This window comes from Pimephales promelas, chromosome 4 (assembly GCF_988280905.1).
Source record: "Pimephales promelas chromosome 4, fPimPro1.hap1.1, whole genome shotgun sequence".
Lineage (NCBI taxonomy): Eukaryota > Metazoa > Chordata > Actinopteri > Cypriniformes > Leuciscidae > Pimephales > Pimephales promelas.
In genome coordinates this window covers 31,185,099-31,204,249 of record NC_142772.1, presented here as the reverse complement: position 1 = coordinate 31,204,249, position 19,151 = coordinate 31,185,099, and the positions used below count along the sequence as shown (strand labels likewise).

Sequence of the window (19,151 nt, the reverse complement as noted above, 5' to 3'; positions counted from 1 at the left end):
AACACCTATTACTATGCAGAGCAAATGCATACTTTAAAAATTCATACACGACTACTATACATTAAAGCTGCATGTAAAACAACCAGGTCTTAGGGAAGATTTGCTCTTTTTATATATTGTTGTTTTTGCATCATATTTCCAGCACTAGACCCACAACCACCTGATGTTTGTGGGTCTAGTGCACCATCCTCACATATAAACACTGAGCTGAATTTTCAAAATTAATTTGACATGTATGGCACAGTGCAATGACAAATATATAAGTATACACACAACAAAAGGGACAAAATTGATAAAATAAAAGCAGAATGAATGAAAAATGGGGGAAAACAGCAGCTTTGAGACCTGCTTCTATGAGTGCATACAAAACTTGAGCCTTTTTTGCTTTATGCTAAATAAATAAATAAATAAAATGATTTATTTTTAAAAAGAGGAAAAGAAACCTGCTACTTTCACATGCAATTTACATAAATTTAATTCAGGCTTAATTAAAACCCTCGAGATTCTTCCTCGTTTGGAATAATTAAACATTAGGAGTATTTTATGCCCCTCTTGCTTTTCTACCAAAAAAAGATATGTCTGTGCGCATAAAACTCAGGTGTGCCTGAACTTTCAATTAAACATTATTGCAAAGACATTTCAAACGTAAGAACTAAGCTGCATTTTGTTTTGAATTATCATAATGATTGCTCAATTTACAAGAGAGGGTGAATGTGAGTCAGAGTGTGCTGTTGGATGGCTCTGTCAGGCAAACGTTTCTCCTTTGATAAGAAGAAATTTTTATGTTTTCATATTTTGAATAAGGCTGGAATGACACGTCGATGTAATCAATTACACTGATTGTGAAAGTTAGTCGTTTTGTATGGAATGCATTGATTTATTGGGCTGTTTATGTTCATCCCCTATTATGGCCGGCTCCGACTCTCTGGTATGCTGAAAACCAGCCGTTATTACAAAAACATTGAACCCAAATTTAGATTTGCTCTGAAAGTTAGTCTGGCAAAGAGCTCATTCAAGCCCATTTCCAATCCGTCGAAATCAAGGCACAAATCAGAAATGTTGGGGCGGGCTTTACACGATGACGGCGGCGCTTAGATTTTGAAGCAGATTTTGTAGCCTACATTACAAAGATGGATGCGACCATCGTTTCTTTTTTGTTAAAAACAGAGCAAAGAACAACACTCGGAGACGTTTCTCCACTACTCTGCATACGTCATCTCCTTCATTGCTCTGATTGGTTTTAGGTCTATCCGCGACGTCCGTTGGTGACGCCCCTCTGGAAATGATTAGTCTATGACACTTGGCCAGACCATAACTCAGTTACAACTGACAATGGTCTGGTTTTAACCAGGCTACAAATAAATGGTCTCTTTTTTAAAATCTGAAATGGCCTACCACACCACAGCAGCAAAACTGAAAATTATTAATTGATTAATCTGTTAAAAAAAAAAAAAGAAAATCGGTAGTTGATGTCATTTAAGAATTTTCACCATATTTACCAAAATCATTAAAAACTGTAAAAAAATAATTTTAACATAGTTTTAACTTACCAAAATAAGTTAAGCAATTTCATTTTTTTAAAGTTTAATGTATTTTTTTTTTGTTTTTTGCTTTTTACAGTGGGTGAAAAGCATGATAGTGTCAAGTCAAATCACCTTTATTTATATAGCGCTTTTTACAATACAGATTGTATCAAAGCAGCTTCACAGTGATAACCTTAAAATAATACAACACAGAAGAATAATATTGTTGAATATAAAATGTCCCCAACTAAGCAAGCCAAAAGCCAAGGCAACAGTGGCAAGGAACCACAACTCCATCAGGTGACTGAAAGGAGAAAAAAACCTTGGGAGAACTCAGGCTCAGTTGGGGGCCAGTTCTCCTCTGGCCAAGGAAGGAACAGTGATTACAAAACAAACTGGATCGAAATATTAGTAGTATTTGTCCATTTCCCTCTGTTTGTAAGTCGAAGTAATCACGCCGGTTTGGAGACGAGATGTTGAGGATCAGTGCCGATGTCTGTCGTGTCGATGAGGCCGGCACTTAAAAATGAGTCGGGATGGGCTTAGCTGAATAGGGGCGTGCCGTTGACAGCTGTGCCATCCGGGGCTAGATTTCTTTACATTACAAGAAAGCTACCCGCCCCCCGTGCACATGCTTCACTGGCAAAATGGGAAAATAGTGTATCAGTCCCGCAGAGGCCGGACCATCCCTATTTCTCAGTCTCTCTTAGTTTGAGCGGCTGGTTATATCAATACTGCAGCAATGAGCCTGTTATATTACACACACACCTGCTACAAACGCCGACACAAACTGTTATGCCCTCTTATCTGTTCGCGCTAGTAAAGCTTGTGTCTTTTACTCCTGTGGCTAAGTGGGGAAATGCAAAGCTTTTCATGCCAGAGACCCGTGTTCGATCCCGTGCTTGAGTGTATTAAGGTGCCCACACCCCAGTGCTCAACCCTACACAATGACAGCATCTCTGTTGTCCCCGATCTGTGCCTTACCATCATTGTGATCTCTGACTTATTCATTTGTAACAAGGTTCAGGGAAGAAGGAGGCAGGAACCGGATGACAATAAAAAATAAAACTTTATTTAAACAAAATTAAAAAATTACCTGCCAGCAGTTCCTCACGGAACTGCTGGCTACCCAAAATAAAACATAAATACCGGCCAGCAGCCCCTTGCGGACGACTGCTGGCTTACCAAAATAAAGTATAAAACACAAACAAAAGCAGGCCTGTTCCTCTCTCGATCATCCACTCTGTCGCTCCCCCTTAATGTCTCCGCTCCTCAGTGAGAGATGAGAGACTGGTGTACTTCGCAGGTGCTGCTCATTAGCAATCACACCACCGGCCTCGCGACTTTCTCTCACGTCCCTCGGCCGTCCTGCTCACCACATCATTAACCCTCAGGTGCTCTTCGGTCATTTCTGACCGAAAAAAAATTATGTTTTGAAATGTTAAAAATCACAGCTTCATCGGAATGTTACGAAACTTGGTGACTTTTATTCCATTGGGTATGTGAACACACAAAAAAATTGAGGTCATGATCCGAGCATGCTAAGTGGTCGTAAAAAAATAGTCACACTTGTGCTCTTCGGTCAAAAATGACCGACCATAGGAAATGAATGGGGAATTGACAAAAACACAAAAACTTTGAGAATTTTTGTGTGTACAATCTACAAATCGGCCACGATGCAGAAAAAAGTGCTCAGCATTGAAGGGGTGACACTCTAAAACATCAAGAGTGCAAAACAGACATACCCACCCCTACACACACACATACACACACACACTTTTATACACAAAAACACCAATAAATTGTGATTAAAGAAATCTGTTTTGAATATTTAAAAATCACAGCTTCTTCAGAAAATTACGAAACTTGGTGACTTTTATGGCATTGGGTATGTGAACACACAAAAACATTGAGGTCATGATTCCAGCAATTTAAGTGGTCGTAAAAAAATGAGTCACACTTTTGCTCTTCTGTCAAAAATGACGACCCATAGGAAATTAATGGGAAATTGACAAAAAAAAAAAATTCTCTGAATTTTTGTATGTACAATTTACAAATCGGCCACAATTCTAAAAAAAAAAAAAGTACACCGCAGGAAAGGGGTGACACTCTACAACATCTAGAGTGCAAAACCGACACACCCACCAACACACACACACATACAAACACACTTTTAAACACATACACACCAATAAATTTTGATTACAAAAAGTATGTTTTGAATTTTTAAAAATCACAGCTTCATCGCAATGTTACGAAACTTGGTGACCTTTATGGCATTATGTATGTGAACACATACAAAAATTGAGGTCATGATCTGAGCATGCTAAGTGGTCTTAAAAAAATAGTCACACTTGTGGTCTTTGGTCAAAAATGACCCCATAGGAAATGAATGGGAAATTGTAAAAAAAAAAAAGAAAGAAAAAATGTGAATATTTGTTTTTTGTCATTTTTTTTTATAAGAAATAGTGTTTGAGATTGTTTCAACTATTTATACAAATCCACAAATCCCCAAAAAAAAAAAAAAAAAAAAAATGTGCTCATAAATAGCTGGGGAATTCACATGCCTCTCCATAGAGAGCTGTACATGCCATCTAGTGGTTACACCATGATTCTACGCTTTTTCTCTATACTGTTACCAGATGGTGCTAATTTTCTCCAAAAAATACTTTTTTTCTGAAGGCCTAGACTCTATATTAAACTAAAATACTGCATTAATATTTTTTTGAAAAAAATAATATATATATATATATATATATATACATTCCATGGCAAAAATAAACCATAAATATTGCATAAATATTAATAAATTCAATTAAATTGTCTCAAAATACTAAATTAAAAAGAAAAAATATTATAGAACAAAAATAAATTGCATTGGTTTTACTGGGATGGAGAAAGTTTCATTTTTAGGTGTCCGGTCACTTTTGACCGGGAAGATAACAAGTGTGACTCCGAAACGAAGAGCACCTGAGGGTTAAGTTTTATTGCATCTTGCATCCTCCTGTTATTTCCTCAAATGGAGGCCCAGCACTGCACACCAAACTCCATGAATTCTTCTTCTGCTGGGAGAAGAGAAAACTCCCTTAAGACCTCTGTGATGCAGTCGTCGCCAGAAGTTTTGTTGAATTGACTGGTACCCGTGATAGCAGAAGATCACCTTCCAGAGACACAGTGTGGCCTTCAGAGCCAACCGGGGAACCACAAGACAAGGTGTTTGTCCTGAGGCAGATACAGGAGAAGTGCCGGGAACAAAACAAAGCGCTGTACGTCACCTTTGTGGATCCGACAAAAGCATTTGATACCATGAGCAGGCAAGGACTTTAGAAAATTCTGGAAAAGCTAGGCTGCCCACCGAAGTTCTTTACCATGATCATCCAGCTTCATGAAGACCAACTTGGACAAGTCAGACACAGCAATGACCTTTTGCAGCCCTTCCCTATTGCAAACGGTGTAAAATAGGGCTGTGTTCTTGCTCCCACACTGTTCACCAGCATGATGCTCCAGCAGACCACAGAGGACCGCACAATCCTCAACATTCGTAGGAGTGACTTTGTCGCCAACACTGAAGTCCTCGAGTCAGCGGAGGTCACTAGCATCAAGGCTATCGTCCTCAAGGTACAACTTCGCTGAGCAGGGCACGTCTTCAGGATGTAGAACCATCGGCTACCTAAGATCTTGCTGTACGGGGAATTGTCCTCTGGCTACCGAAACATCGGGGCACCACAAAAACGGTACAGAGACTCCCTGAAGAAGTCCCACACTTCTTGCTGCATCGATCACCATCAGTGGGCAACACAAGCAGCTGATCACGACTCCTGGCGGTGCACAGTCCACCCGACCACCTCCCTCTTTGAAGATACCCGTAGGGCCAGTATGGAGGATAAAAGGAGAAAAAGGAAGAATCGTTTCCCCTTGTGGCTGGACCTGCCTGTCCCGCATAGGCCTCGTCAGCCACCAGTGTGCCTGTAGAAAACGTGGATTTCCTTCCTAAATCTTTGTTTGCAAAGCCAAGCGATGAAAAAATATATATATACAAGATTATACAACTTATATAGCAATTGAAGCATACATTTTTATAATATAAAATGAACATTAAAACATAATATACCATAATAAATTATACTATCCCTAACCAAACTCTGAACTTAAAGGGACACTTCACCCATTTGCATTAAGCTTTGTATCTTTAGAAACCCAGTCATATTTTTGAATGGTCATGGTTTAACGGCCTGTTGCGATAGATAAGCCCAGACTGACTCCAGTTGAGGTGGACTGATTGTGCTTGTGCTCGCGGTCGAGGATCCCGGACTGGCTCTAGCTGAGGCGGACTGATTTTGCTTGTGCTATCGCTGGGCGCTACGGAGTATACGGACACAGCTAGAGTCTGTCTGCTGCAGAAAATTTCAACGATGGCATTTGTTCCTGGAAGAAATCTCTGAATCAGACGAGCACACGGACGTTTGTGTTGTGATCGTGATGTGAACCAACCTAGTTTCGACTGTCTGAACATCCAGGTGTGATGCAGTAATTCACCCTGGATATAGAATCATGATATAGACAGGAAAACAAACAGGGAGTAATTCACTAATGAGTTTGCCAATGTAACGGTAACGGGGTTTGTTGTTGTGGGAAGAAGAGTGCGGGAACCGGCGAACATTTAAATATTTTAATAGTAAAATGAACAAATACTAAACGAAAGTATAAGCCAGCAGCCCCTCGTTGTAACGTTACACACAACAGAAACAAAACAACATAAAATCAGGCCTGTTTCTCTCTCGATCTGCCGTCGTCGCTCCTCATTTATGCTTCGGCTCCTCCGTGAGAGATGCGAGACCGACACGCGGTGTCTTTCATTATCACTCACGCCACCGGCCTCGCGCGGTCCTCTTACGTCCCTCGATCGTCCTGCTCACCATGGCCAACTAACTAGACATTTTGTGTGAAATGAATTTCAAACTCTGGTGACAGCTAACGTTAGCCTTGTAGACGGAGAAAGAGTGATTTCTCTGTTTGCGCTGTTCCGGGTTAGTGGGTGTGGCTTGCAGACCTGTGCAATGCGGTTCTGGGCACTTCCTATCTGCCAGTAAACATAAATAGACACTGATATATTGAGGCAGAAAGAGGATTGTATGTTAAGCACAAATTTAAGAGAGCAGCACAGTAAAACGCCTATGGGCAACGGCACTCACACAGCACACCTGTGATAAATACCACTCTATAAATGACATATTCCAGCAATTATGCTGGGAAAAATTGGGTCAGACTCAGAGCAATCCATAATGTTGCAAAGCTCCTCTGGGTTACTTTACACACAAACGCACTCTTAACAAATACAGATATCATTCTAAAACAGAAATACAAAACATCTTTTAGATGTTTATAATAAACACATGTTAAGTTGTTATGCATTTAAATAATGGTGCAACATTCCATCTTCTGCCAGCTAAACAGACAAAAGGATTTCTTCATTTTGATTAATGTGTTTATGTCTTCAATTTGCACCTAATTTGAGTGTTACAATTGTCTGACTCATTAACAATTCATACACAGACAGTACACAGCCGTATTTCTGTTTTTGCCATGGTAAAAGGTTCAAATATTAATGATTTATTTGCTTAGATTTGAAAAGTATGTTCCGAGGGAAATGTTTCGAGCGGTTATAAATATCCCCCAAGCCATTTTTTTTTCACATTCGCATGGTTTTACTCCAGGAAACAGAAACAGCACTTGAATCATTACACTTTTTCTCTTTCTGTCTTCTTTTTAGTGACATTTCTGCAAGTTAAAATATTCATAATGCTTTTTCTCTCCATGTGACTCAGTGCAAAAGAAAAGGAAAGAAAGGAGGGGAATGGAAAAGAGAACTCACAGAAAGAAACATGAAGTGTGTGTTTGGTGGAGAAGAGTGAAGAGTGGGCATGAATAGTGTGATGGAGATATGGAGGGCAATGGAGAGGGCAGAAAGTTGAGGGGTGTCTTTGAACAGCTGTCTAGATTCTCTCTGTCCCATTAAGACTAGAGAAGAACGGAAATGATCTCTCCCTGACTTTAAATTGAGAAACCACCCAAATGGATAAAAAAAAATGCTGATAATATTACACGATACATTATGTTTTAATATGTAAGATGATTAAAAACCAATCACTCTTGAGTTGTTTTGTTGTTGTTGCAATAAGTAGTTCCCTTTCAAGGGAACTTCGAGCTGCGTTTTGAGACGCGGTGGGAACGCTCTGTGTGATTATGTCATGAAGCACAAGTAAAATCAGTCCAATGGAAGCCCGAGACGTCATGGGTGAAGTCATAGACCAGAAAACTATAAAGCACCCCTGAAATCAGACCACACCAGCTTCTGTACCTTCAGCAAGCGTTTTCTGTGAAATCTGTCCTTGTCTATTTATTATTGTCTGTCAAGCTCAACATTTTCATATATCTATTATCATGGCAAGCAAGCAAGATTATAGACGTTGTGTTGTTCCCTGCCCTCGTTATATCACGGGTGGGGACACACATCAGCTTTGTGTTGCTTGTTTGGGCGTGGAGCATGCCCAATCAGTTCTCGAGGCAGCAAGCTATCTCTCCCCTGAGTCAGGGTCATTGCTGAAAGCCCAGACGTTACCCAACAAGCCATTAAAGAACGTATTCGGCAGCAGGTCAGGCTGCGGCATGCTTACACACTATGTCGATATTAAAAGCATACCAGGCTGACCTGCTGAGAGACATAGATGATTGTGAGGAAGTTAGTGCTGACGCAATCGTGCCATCGCTGACGAACCGTCTCTCCTTTGCACCCTCCGGGGGGCAATTCTCAGAGGAGAGTCGCAGCGTTGCCACATTGGTTATTCCCTTCCGGTTTGCCATTTCAGGGCACAGAGGTGTCAGCATTCCCATGCAATCCTCTGAGGAGGGTTGTAGAATGGTCAGTTTGGTTGTTCCCTGCCGATTCGCTGCTTCAGTGTGCCGAAATGATTGTTCAATCAAATCCAGAGGCCAATCTCGAGAGGCTGTTTCTCTTATCAGAATTTCTGGCAACGTGTAAACTTCTGCCAAATATTTCTATATGGGTCCTGCACATAATAGAAAAGGGTTACAGAATTCAGATTGGTTCTCGTCCGCCCAGATTTCAAGGGGTCCTTTCTACAGTAGTGGACTCACAGCAGGCTCTGGTCATGGAGCAATAAATACTGACACTTCTTCGAAAAGGAGCTATAGATATGGTTTTTCCTCCCAACAGAGAGTCAGGGTTTTACAGCCGTTATTTCATTGTTCCAAAGAAGGATCGAGGGTTGCGTCCAATTCTAGATCTGCACCAGTTAAAAAACAGGGTTCAGACACTCATGTTCAGAATGCTTACATTCAAACAGATTGTATCACAGATTCAGTCCGAGGACTGGTTTGTCACAATAGACTTGAAAGATGTGTATTTCCATGTATCTATCCATCCTCATCACAGGAAGTTCCTGAGGTTCGCTTTTGGGGGCGAAGCATACCAGTACAAGGTTTATCACCCCACACCTTTACAAAATGTGTGGATGCAGCTCTGGCTCCCATGAAGTACTAGGGCATTCGCGTACTAAATTACATCGACGATTGGTTGATTTTAGCTCGGTCAGAGCAGTTGGCAGTTCGTCATCAAGATGTCGTTCTGTCCTATATAAAGGGTTTGGGGTTGTGGCTCAACACCTGAAAGAGTGTACTCCTCCCAGCTCAGAGGACCACTTTTCTAGGTGTAATTTGGGATTCGACCACAATGCAGGCACGTCTGTTCCCTGCAGGTATTTCTTCGATTCTCACAGCTATAAAGAATGTGAAATTAGGCCAGTCACTCACTGTAAAACAGTTTCAGAGACTGTTGGGTCTCATGGCATCTGCGTCCAACATAATCACTTTTAGCCTTCTTTACATGAGACCCCTGCACTGGTGGCTCAGGACCAAGGGGTTTTCTCCGAGGGGAAATAAATTCTGCAGGATCAAGGTCACGCGGCGATGCCTTCATGCCTTGGTCATGTGGAAGAAACCTCGGTTCCTCGCCCAGGGCCCAGTGTTGGGGGTTTCTTGTTGACGCATCATGCTTTCGACGGATGCTTCCCTCACGGGATGGGGGGCGGTCATGAGTGGCCGCTCGGCGCAAGGTCTTTGGCAGGATCATCAATGTTCCTGGCATATAAATCGTTTAGAAATGATGGCGGTATTTCGTGCTCTCAAATATTTCCTGCCAGACCTGGGAGGCCATCATGTGTTGGTCTGAATGGGCAGCACATCAGTGGTCTCCTATATCAACCATCAGGGGGGTCTGAGGTCAAGTCACCTTTGCAAGCAGGTCCATCAGATCCTCCTATGGGCCCAGGGGAAGTTGATATCTCTCAGAGCAGTGTACATTCCGGGGCATCAGAATGTGGGGGCGGATATCCTGTCGAGGCAGGGGCTATAGCCCGGGGAGTGGAGACTTCACCCAGATGTGGTGGAGCTGCTGTGGGAGAATTTTGGTCGAGCTCAAGTAGACCTTTTCGCATCGTCAGATACAACCCATTGTTCCATGTGGTTCTCCCTCACGCAGCCAGCTCCTCTCGGACTGGATGCGATGGTGCATGTGTGGCTGAGGCTACACCTGTACGCATTTCCCCCGATATCCATGCTTCCATGGGTCCTGGAAAGGGTTCGCCGGGAAGGGGCTCATCTGCTACTAGTAGCGCCTTACTGGCCGACTCGAATTTGGTTTTCAGACATGATGTCTCTTCTAGACGGCTCTCCCATGGAGTTTACGTGATGGCTATATCTGCCTACCACACCCCTATGGGGGTGTTTCTATTGGGAGAGATCCTCTTACTACTCGTTTTCTCCGTGGTACATTGAGGTTGAGACCTGCACTGCACTCTAGAGCACTGGCATGGGATTTAGCCGTTGTACTTCAAGGTCTGGCTTTGGCTCACTTCGAGTCCATTGAAGAAGTTTCAGGAAAATGTCTCACTCTAAAGACTCTTTTTCTCCTTGCTATTTCTTCTATCAAGAGAATTGGAGATTTACATGCCTTGTCAGTTGCTCCCTCATGTCTGGATTTTACACCTGGTATGGTGAAGGCATTTCTCTACCCTAGACCGGGTTATATTCCTAAGGTCCCAGTGCAGCAGGCCTTTTATCCTCCACTGTTTAATACCCCAGATCAGGAACAATTGAACCTGTTATGTCCAGTTCGGGCATAAGATGACTACGTTCACAGAGCTGCCCTGTGGCGCAAGTCTGAACAGCTATTTTTCTGCTTTGGGTCACTCAAGAAAGGGTGCCCTGCATCTAAACAGGTTATGAGCAAATGGATAGTTGACATTTGTAATGCGGCAGGATGGTCCTCTCCACATACTGTACATTTGTTAGGTTTTATGACCTTGACCTCTCCATTCCTAGGGCTAGGTTGCTTGCTTCTTAGTGCCAAGGACTTCACACAGAACGGGCATTTGTCACTATGGCATAGTGGATATGGGGGATTCCACTGCGTCTCAAAACTCAGCTTCAAGTTCCCATGAAAGGGAACCTTTCGGGTTGCATATGTAACCCTGGTTCCCTGAGAGGGAACGAGACGCTGCGTTTTGCCTGCCATACTTCCTGCATGCCCTAATCGACTTGCTTCAGGTTTTTTTTCAGAAGCTGGCGCAGATAATTTCCTGGTCTATGACGTCACCAATGACGTCTCGGGCTTCCATTGGACTGATTTTACATGTACTTCATGACGTAATCACGCAGAGGGATCTCCGGCCTCTCAGGGAACCAGGGTTACATACGTAACCTGAGCCATTTTTATGCTTGTTGAAAAGACAATCTCAATGAATGAATGAATGAATGAATGACTACTGTACAATGCCACTGCAATGTGGAACATTTTTCAGATTAAAGTAAAGCCTAAGATAGAATATGGATTGGACAATTGAAAAATTACGTAAAGATGGTAATTGAAAGTTAATGATTTTGTATTGTTAACAATGAAACCTGCTCATAGTTTTTTATTTCTGTAATTTAGTTATGGTGTTGTTAGCCTCAATCAATAGTGTAGCTTTAACAGTATACTTAGGAGCAAAACTAGATGAAGACAGTGAAATGGATGCCGTGAGGTACATGAGTGAGCTCTGGATCAGTGTGGATGAGGTTTCATCACCTATTTTCACTGTGTTCTAGAATCCAGTTACAGAAGGAAAACCTAAGTTTGAAGAGCAGCTCAGAGAAAGTGACACCTGAGGGGGAAAGCAGATTTAGTCTCTAACTCACTGCCTGTGCCTGACACATAGTATGTGTCACATGTGTTTAGATGTTCAAAAGCAGTGAGCAAAGCCAGAGAAACGACTCACCGGCATAACTGTACGCAGAACTAAGTGCATCAAGGCAGAGTCAGAGACAGCAAATCTGATTTAAGACATGTAATGTCTTTCCGAACATTTCCAATGTAACTGTAACTTTTTTCATTATACAAAACAACCGAGGAAATTATTTTTTTCTAACTCGAAATGAAAATCCCCTGAACCAAATAAGATGTACTCTTACATGACACGTTTTTTTGACATCATTTCAAGAGATTCCCATAATATAAACCAGAAGAGTAAGTGAAAAAAGAGAAAATAATGCATATTTTTAATATAAATGTTATGAAACAGCAGCCTAACAGCAACTATGATCAAAGCTCAGCATATTAACAGAATATGAGTCATTCATAAAACTACATGGTTAATTCAATGTTCTTCATTACAACTGCATTTTGAAAGAGTTTTAAATACATCCCTGCAGAAAAAACAAAACAAAACAAAACAAAGCCTTAAAGGGATAGTTCATCACCAAATAACAATGATGACAGAATTTACTCACTTTTATGTCATTTCAAATCTTTTTGACTCCCTTTTTTGGATGTTCATTAAAATATCTTCTTTTGTTTTTCACAGTTAATACAAAACCTTAAAGGGGTCATATAATGCCATATGGGGGGGGGGGGGTGGCAATGAGAAGGGGTTGGAGATTTGAGGGGAAAAAGCATTTCAAATGGACAGAAATGACATGCAAGTAAATCCAAATGCAATGTCTGTTCACAGAGCTTAGGTCGACAGGATTATGATTAATATTTTCGTAACTGGTGTTGTGGTGATGGCGCAGTGGATACGACACATGCCTTTGATGTGAGAGACCCGGGTTCAAATACACTGTGAGACACCAATGTGTCCCTGAGCAAGACACTTAACCCCTGCTTGCTCCAGAGGCGTGCAACCTCTGACATATATAGCAATTGTAAGTCGCTTTGGATAAAAGCGTCAGCTAAATGAATAAATTTAAATGTAAATAACTCTAAGGTTTCAATGAGCTACTTACAGACACACACTTACAGAACACATCTATATTTTGAGATCACTTTCACCTCTATGACACTGGACTGATATTAATGCACTCACTCAATTAAGACTCAACATCCTCCCTTCGTTCTCCACTTACTTTTTATGCGCATCATATTTCATAGCAATATTAAACTCAAATGACACCCATAGTCAGCCTGAGTTAGTGCATTATGGGAAGTGCACTAGTTGTCCTGCTCGAGATTGTGTGTCTGTGCGAGAGAAAATTATAGAGGTGCACTCATGACTTGCACAGAAAATGGATGCTCTTTGTTGGGAGCCATAATTCATGGTGCTATAATTGATCAGGGAGTGTGAGGATTTACAACCAGAAGGAAATAAATTAAGAGAGAGTGCTGATAGTGACAGAAAGAGAACAGAGAGTGAAATAGAAAAAAAGAAAGTGAATGTGTCTAAAAAGCACATGATAATGATCTCTCATTTCCTTTGTCATGTTTGCTTTGTGAAGTGTGACTGACTTCTCCAGTGATGATAGAGTCAGTTTAACTGATTTTTGCTGATTAGATCGAATGGGCTATCTGCACAAGCGTAGTTTCGAACTTCCGCTTTTGTCAGAAGTCGGCATATCAGTTTCCGGTCTACGACTGGTCATCCGCATCCGCTAACAATCAAACAAGATGAGTGCTGCTGTTGTACGAAAAAAAAAGAGTTCTTAAACACATCTAAGTTTCTAAGAACTGTAGGTGGATCTAACGTCCGTTTCACACCCGTTTGCAGTGTGTGTTGCGGTGCAGGAGCGTGCTGTTAGTGCGTTCATATATTATGATGCGTTTGCAGTGAATAACTGATCCGTGGCTGTACAACAAACACATGTTTAATATTTTTATTATTTTTTGCGCGTCGCCCAAAATGTCTATTTTGTGCAGCCACTGCGCACGAAGGTTGGTGTTTATCAGGAAGCAGTAGAAGCTCAAATGAACCTTCATTGACCACTTAACTGTCACCGTCCCACAGGTGGGACGTTTGCCACTATATTTTTAAAACAACAATATCTTAGTAAATACCTTAAATAATATTGACAAACTATATATCATTTGAAAGCTTACAATCTCTAGTTTCCATATTTGGTGACTGATTTTCAAAATATATTACAGAGAAGCCATAATTTATCAATATGCAACAAGAATATTTTCATACTCATAAGGCGTGTTCAGACCTTTATTTTAAAATAGCAGTAAACATGAAAAATCTTGAAAAAAGGGTAGAAACCTCAGTTTGTTTTCATGCCAAAAGTTCAAAAGATAGAATCTATTCAATTATTTTGGAAAAAAAGGTCTGAAAAGTTTGAAATATCAAGAAAAAAATAATAAATTCACCATTTGTGACGTGGCAGCTAGCTATGACTTACATGCGTGTTCTTTGTATGTGTTTCTTAGAGGTTCAATTCATTTCAAAATCTGCCAAACTTCCCATATTACTTCTGAATAGGATCTCTACTTCAGAAATTGTATGAAAATTGTGAAAATAATGGTTCATATCACTCAAAACATGAATGGAAATGCAGACGCCCTTATATGGGCAGTAATGGAGTCTGGTTGTGCCCTAGTGAAAAAGTTTGGTACTGCGCTCAAACAAAATCTTACTGAAAACTCATTTTTTGAGATATCAACCTAAAATTTGAAACACAACTTGTTCAGATTTTTGGCTTTGATCTTTCTGCCGTTTTAGAGTAGCCCAGGTTTTGAAAATATATATTTTATGTAAAATATGAATAATTAATATTTTTACATTGTACATTTCCCTAAACTCAAACTTCTATAACTTTTTTTCTGTATCACTTTCTTAATTTATTTCACTTCTACAAAAATCTGCCAAATGTCTTCTTTAAAACAAGACCAATCATATGTCTATATTCCAAAGCATTCTTGAATTACAACCATTTAAGTTCGAAATGTGCATTTTCATGTCTATTCAAAAAAGGGGGGGTGACAGTTAAGAGGTTAAATGTTTTTATACTTCTTTTTATTTGTGTACACTCATAATAAAAACAAGAAGTTTTGTTTTTCATTAAAAATCACTCTCGATGTGAAGTTCATTCTGAAACGCGACAGAAAATGACCTATAACTCAGTGAATGCTTGTCACTGTGACATGAAACATGTCTTTAAGAAGCTTGAAGCCTCCATTTTTAAATGATGTTGATCGTATCAAAAACAAATATTGTCTCTTTAATTAATTCGTATGAAAGCAACGACATTTACAGTTTCTCCAGCCCGAGCTGATGAGCGCTAATGTGACCACGCCCACACACGCACAAGCTGTTCATATGCAAATTATCCATGTGGAGGAACGCAGAGCTGTTACCGCCCTTATCACCCTCAAAACAAAGAATCCGCGACTTCAGTACTGCTCTGCTTTCCATCGAGTTGTTTGTTCTGTGCTGTTTACCTTGGATTTACCTCATAATTAGAAGAACACGATTTGATTATGAGAACGATTTTTAAGGTAAGACATTAAATACTGTGTTTGTAGACGTATAATATGGTAAGAATAATGTTTCATAATTTGCAGCGGCTTGATCGCTTCAGTAAATGTCCTCTGCATGTGCTGTGAGTTTGAGTCACTCGCGCTATGGGTTTGAAAAGATAAACACACCAAACATTAGGCTTCATGTTTTTACTTCAATCTCATTTCATAACGTCGTAATGTATGGAAACGTGTGAACTAATATATGATAATCCATATATTTTTCTCTAGTGTAGTGTTACTGAGGGGGTTCCCTTTTAACGATTCATAGGATATACTATCTAGGCTATTGTTAATATTTTATATATAGTGTATGTGTAACCCCTCCACCCGGGTCCAACTCGACCCACTCCGAGCGGGCCTCGAACCCCGGTCTCCGGCATGAGACTCAGGCACTCTAACAAGGAGGCTAAAGACTGCAGCCTGTCTGTCGCTAGAGTGCCTATTGAGATCAGAGGAGTTAGGTTTACTTGCACAGCAACTGCTAGCTGGCCTCCGTTACACTCACCCCCCTAAACCTCACTCTCATCCGGGTCACGGCACCAATGTAACCCCTCCACCTGGGTCCTACTCGACCCGCTCCGAGCGGGCCTCGAACCCGGTTCTCCGGCATGAAAATCAGGCGCTCTAACATTGAACACTCTAATATAATGCTCTAACATTAAACTGAGATAAGAGGAGTGAGGTATACTTGCAGGCCTCCGTTTCATACTGTATGTATTTAGTCAATTTCACAATTTTAACCAGGAAAATCGAAAATGTATTGTGTTTTTTTTTCTTCTAAATAAATATTTTTAAAGGGACTGAGTCCTTCTGACTTAAATATTCATCTCTGAGTCTCTGAGTCTCTGTACATGAACATGGTAAAGTGACAAATCAAACACCTTGATTTGATGACAGGTATGTATGTAGCCTACTATGCGTGCGTGACTGACCAAGTCTCTGTCTTAAAGGGTCATGAAACTCCAAACCAAATTTTCTGAGATTTTAACAGAGGCATGTGTGTTGCACAGCATTGAAGACAATGTTAAAATCTGTTAGATTTAACAGTAGGGTTAAAATGGTTAAATCTGAGTTTTTTTCCGCTTTTTTCGTCTTCCGGGTTTAAAATCTTCATCGTGTCCATGTGAGTGCGTTGACGACTCATCGGCGTCTTATAATTATTACGTTTTCTGAACCTATGAGAAGACACGGTCTCTTAATTATTCTTGACACCACGTGGATCTTTCCAACGACAGACATGTCAAACTGTGATATCGCGTAGTAGATGAGAGAGGCAATCATGATGGGACCATGGGACGCAAGTATTTGTTTTCATGGTGCAAAGTCCAAGTGCGTTGAATATGTTCCCCGCGATGCTGCCAGGGTTAGACTCTGGCGGACGGTTGGTTTGCCATCAACCACGGACAAATCTAAACATGATCTAAACTATAGTGTGTGAAAACTAAAGATTTCTTAGCAAACATTGCAACTCCAGACTGTAATGGGAGGGAAAGCTGTAATTTTTAAAACATAACCACAGCAAAATAAAACTAGCCCTGTTTCACACAAGAAGTGAAGCCTCACCATTACTCCCATGAGCATTCAGTGGAAGTTTTTGATGACACAGGGTCAAGGGTTAGGAATAAAAATTAAGTCATGAGGGAATTTGACTGGTTAAAAGGAACATGATGTAAGCTTTATCTAAATCTCAAGGGTAAACAATGTCTATTTTGTTTGAGTACGCAGACACTATAGACTTCTTTTGTCCCTCTCTCAGCTTATGGGGAATAAGCAGCACAGGACACTATAGAAAGTGTAATGACTGCCTGCAACGCAGCATACAAACAGTGTGTGTGTTGAGAACCAGTCTGTAAGTTCACACTTGACTAAACCAAACTTTATATTGATGTTAATCTACCTAGCAGGGGAAAGACAACGAGAATATATTTCCATATTCCCTGGAGTGCAAGTGCCTCACTTGACCACACCAGTAGATGAGGGGTGGCATTGGCAATATTAGAAACAACTGTATCTTCATCCACGTACCCTTGGGACTGACTGATGCCACATGTATATGTCATCCTGCATTCGTTGTACCAATTTTTGACCTATGTGTGTATGTGTGTGTGTTTGAGTTTTTATGTCCTTTAAATTCTCTGTACATCTCTCTCTCTCTTTCTCTCTGCAACTTAGCAGAGAACAACAAGCTAGTCCCATTACGTGAACAGAGGTACAAAAACACTCGCGCAGACCAACACACACACAATATGATTGTAGTTTAAACCTCTCTGCAGGTTAAGAGCTTGATTATAGAGCTTTGGCTGTCAAAAGCCATTTTGGCTTGCAAAAAAATGGTAAACATGGCAATTTGGGCTTTCTTGTTGATTTGATTTCTGCTTGCTACATGGAGTGGAAGAAAAGCAGAGGTAAATAGTTGATGCTGTTCATCCAGTAATCATGTGGAGATAGATGCTTAGCGCTCTAATTCAGTGCTTTTCAGTTTCTAGGATGGAGCAACAAATAAATGCATGTAAGGGACAATGCAGACAGACAGACAGACAGAAAGACAGACAGATCTCTCTGTCTCTCTCTCTCTCTAGACAGACAGACAGACAGATAGACAGATAGATAGATAGATAGATAGATAGATAGATAGATAGATAGATAGATAGATAGATAGATAGATAGATAGATAGATAGATAGATAGATAGATAGATAGATAGATAGATAGATAGATAGATAGATAGATAGATAGATAGATAGATAGATAGATAGATAGATACATGGATGGATGGATGGATGGACAAACGGATGGACAGTGAGTACCTGGTGCTGAATTAAACTGCAGTGTATCCAGGGGTGTGAAAACGCCTAAGGGTGCAATTGCCTGCATTTCTGTGCTTTAGAGGGCATGTGGGTGTTGGCAGCTTTTTACACTAATCACAGTTTATGCTCAGACTTCCTCTCTTTCACATACACAGACACAACTTACCGAGCCAATACTCTCCAGTGATTTTGCCAAATCCTTCTCTGTAGGAATCCCACTCCCTGAAGAAGTTCACAGACCCATCCTCCCTGCGCTGGATCACCTGGCACACACACAAAGCACAACAGAATGATACACAACCAATTCAAATAGAAAATGTGTGGTCAAAACCTTTTTAGTGGGTTGCAGGGTATACAGTATATTACGTTTTTTTTAATGACTGATCGTAATGTGGCTTCATACAAAGGAAAATGTTTTTGAATTAAGTAAAACTACTGTATGAATTCAACTGGCAACAGCACAGTGGGCTACTAAGTCTAGGCTACTAGTGAGTCTCCGTGTTGAGTCTGCATGAAAATGTGTTTCGAGATCGCCCAAAATGTCCGGGATTCGGCTTTTGTGTTCTACAGTCGCCATTCATTATGTTTACGAGCAGGACGAGTGAGGGCCGCTGGTGAACGGCACAAGGCCGGTGGCATGATTACGATGAGCAACACCTGTGAGACGCACCGGTCTCGTATCTCTCACGGATGAGCGGGAATATTCTTAGTGTAGTGGGATGTACTGCCGCGTCCAATTAACCTAATGCGTTCGGTCGTGAGTTCAATCATAACGATGCGGGGCGATTTAAAAAGGGTTTCGAGTCACTGTTTACCTGTGGGTGTCGTCTGCGTGGTGCGTCATTGCCCGGGCACCGCCCCTCCTGGTTCCTCATCCGTTCTCGCTTGGAGGTATGAGTTTGGCTGACTTGTTAAAAAGAGAGACGCGTGTTTTCAAGTAAACAACTATTCCGTTTTAGCTTTGAGGTAAAAT

General features: G+C 40.9%; 1 protein-coding gene across 2 annotated transcripts in view; it reads right to left on the bottom strand.

Annotated features, from left to right (window-relative positions):
- fibcd1b (fibrinogen C domain containing 1b) overlaps positions 1–19,151 on the bottom strand; it is a 105,948-nt gene that overhangs the window by 15,018 nt on the left and 71,779 nt on the right. For both annotated transcript variants that reach the window (XM_039659315.2, XM_039659316.2), the window contains one exon: positions 18,345–18,441. In XM_039659315.2, coding sequence (XP_039515249.2) covers positions 18,345–18,441 — 97 coding nt within the window. The remainder of the gene's footprint in view (positions 1–18,344; positions 18,442–19,151) is intronic.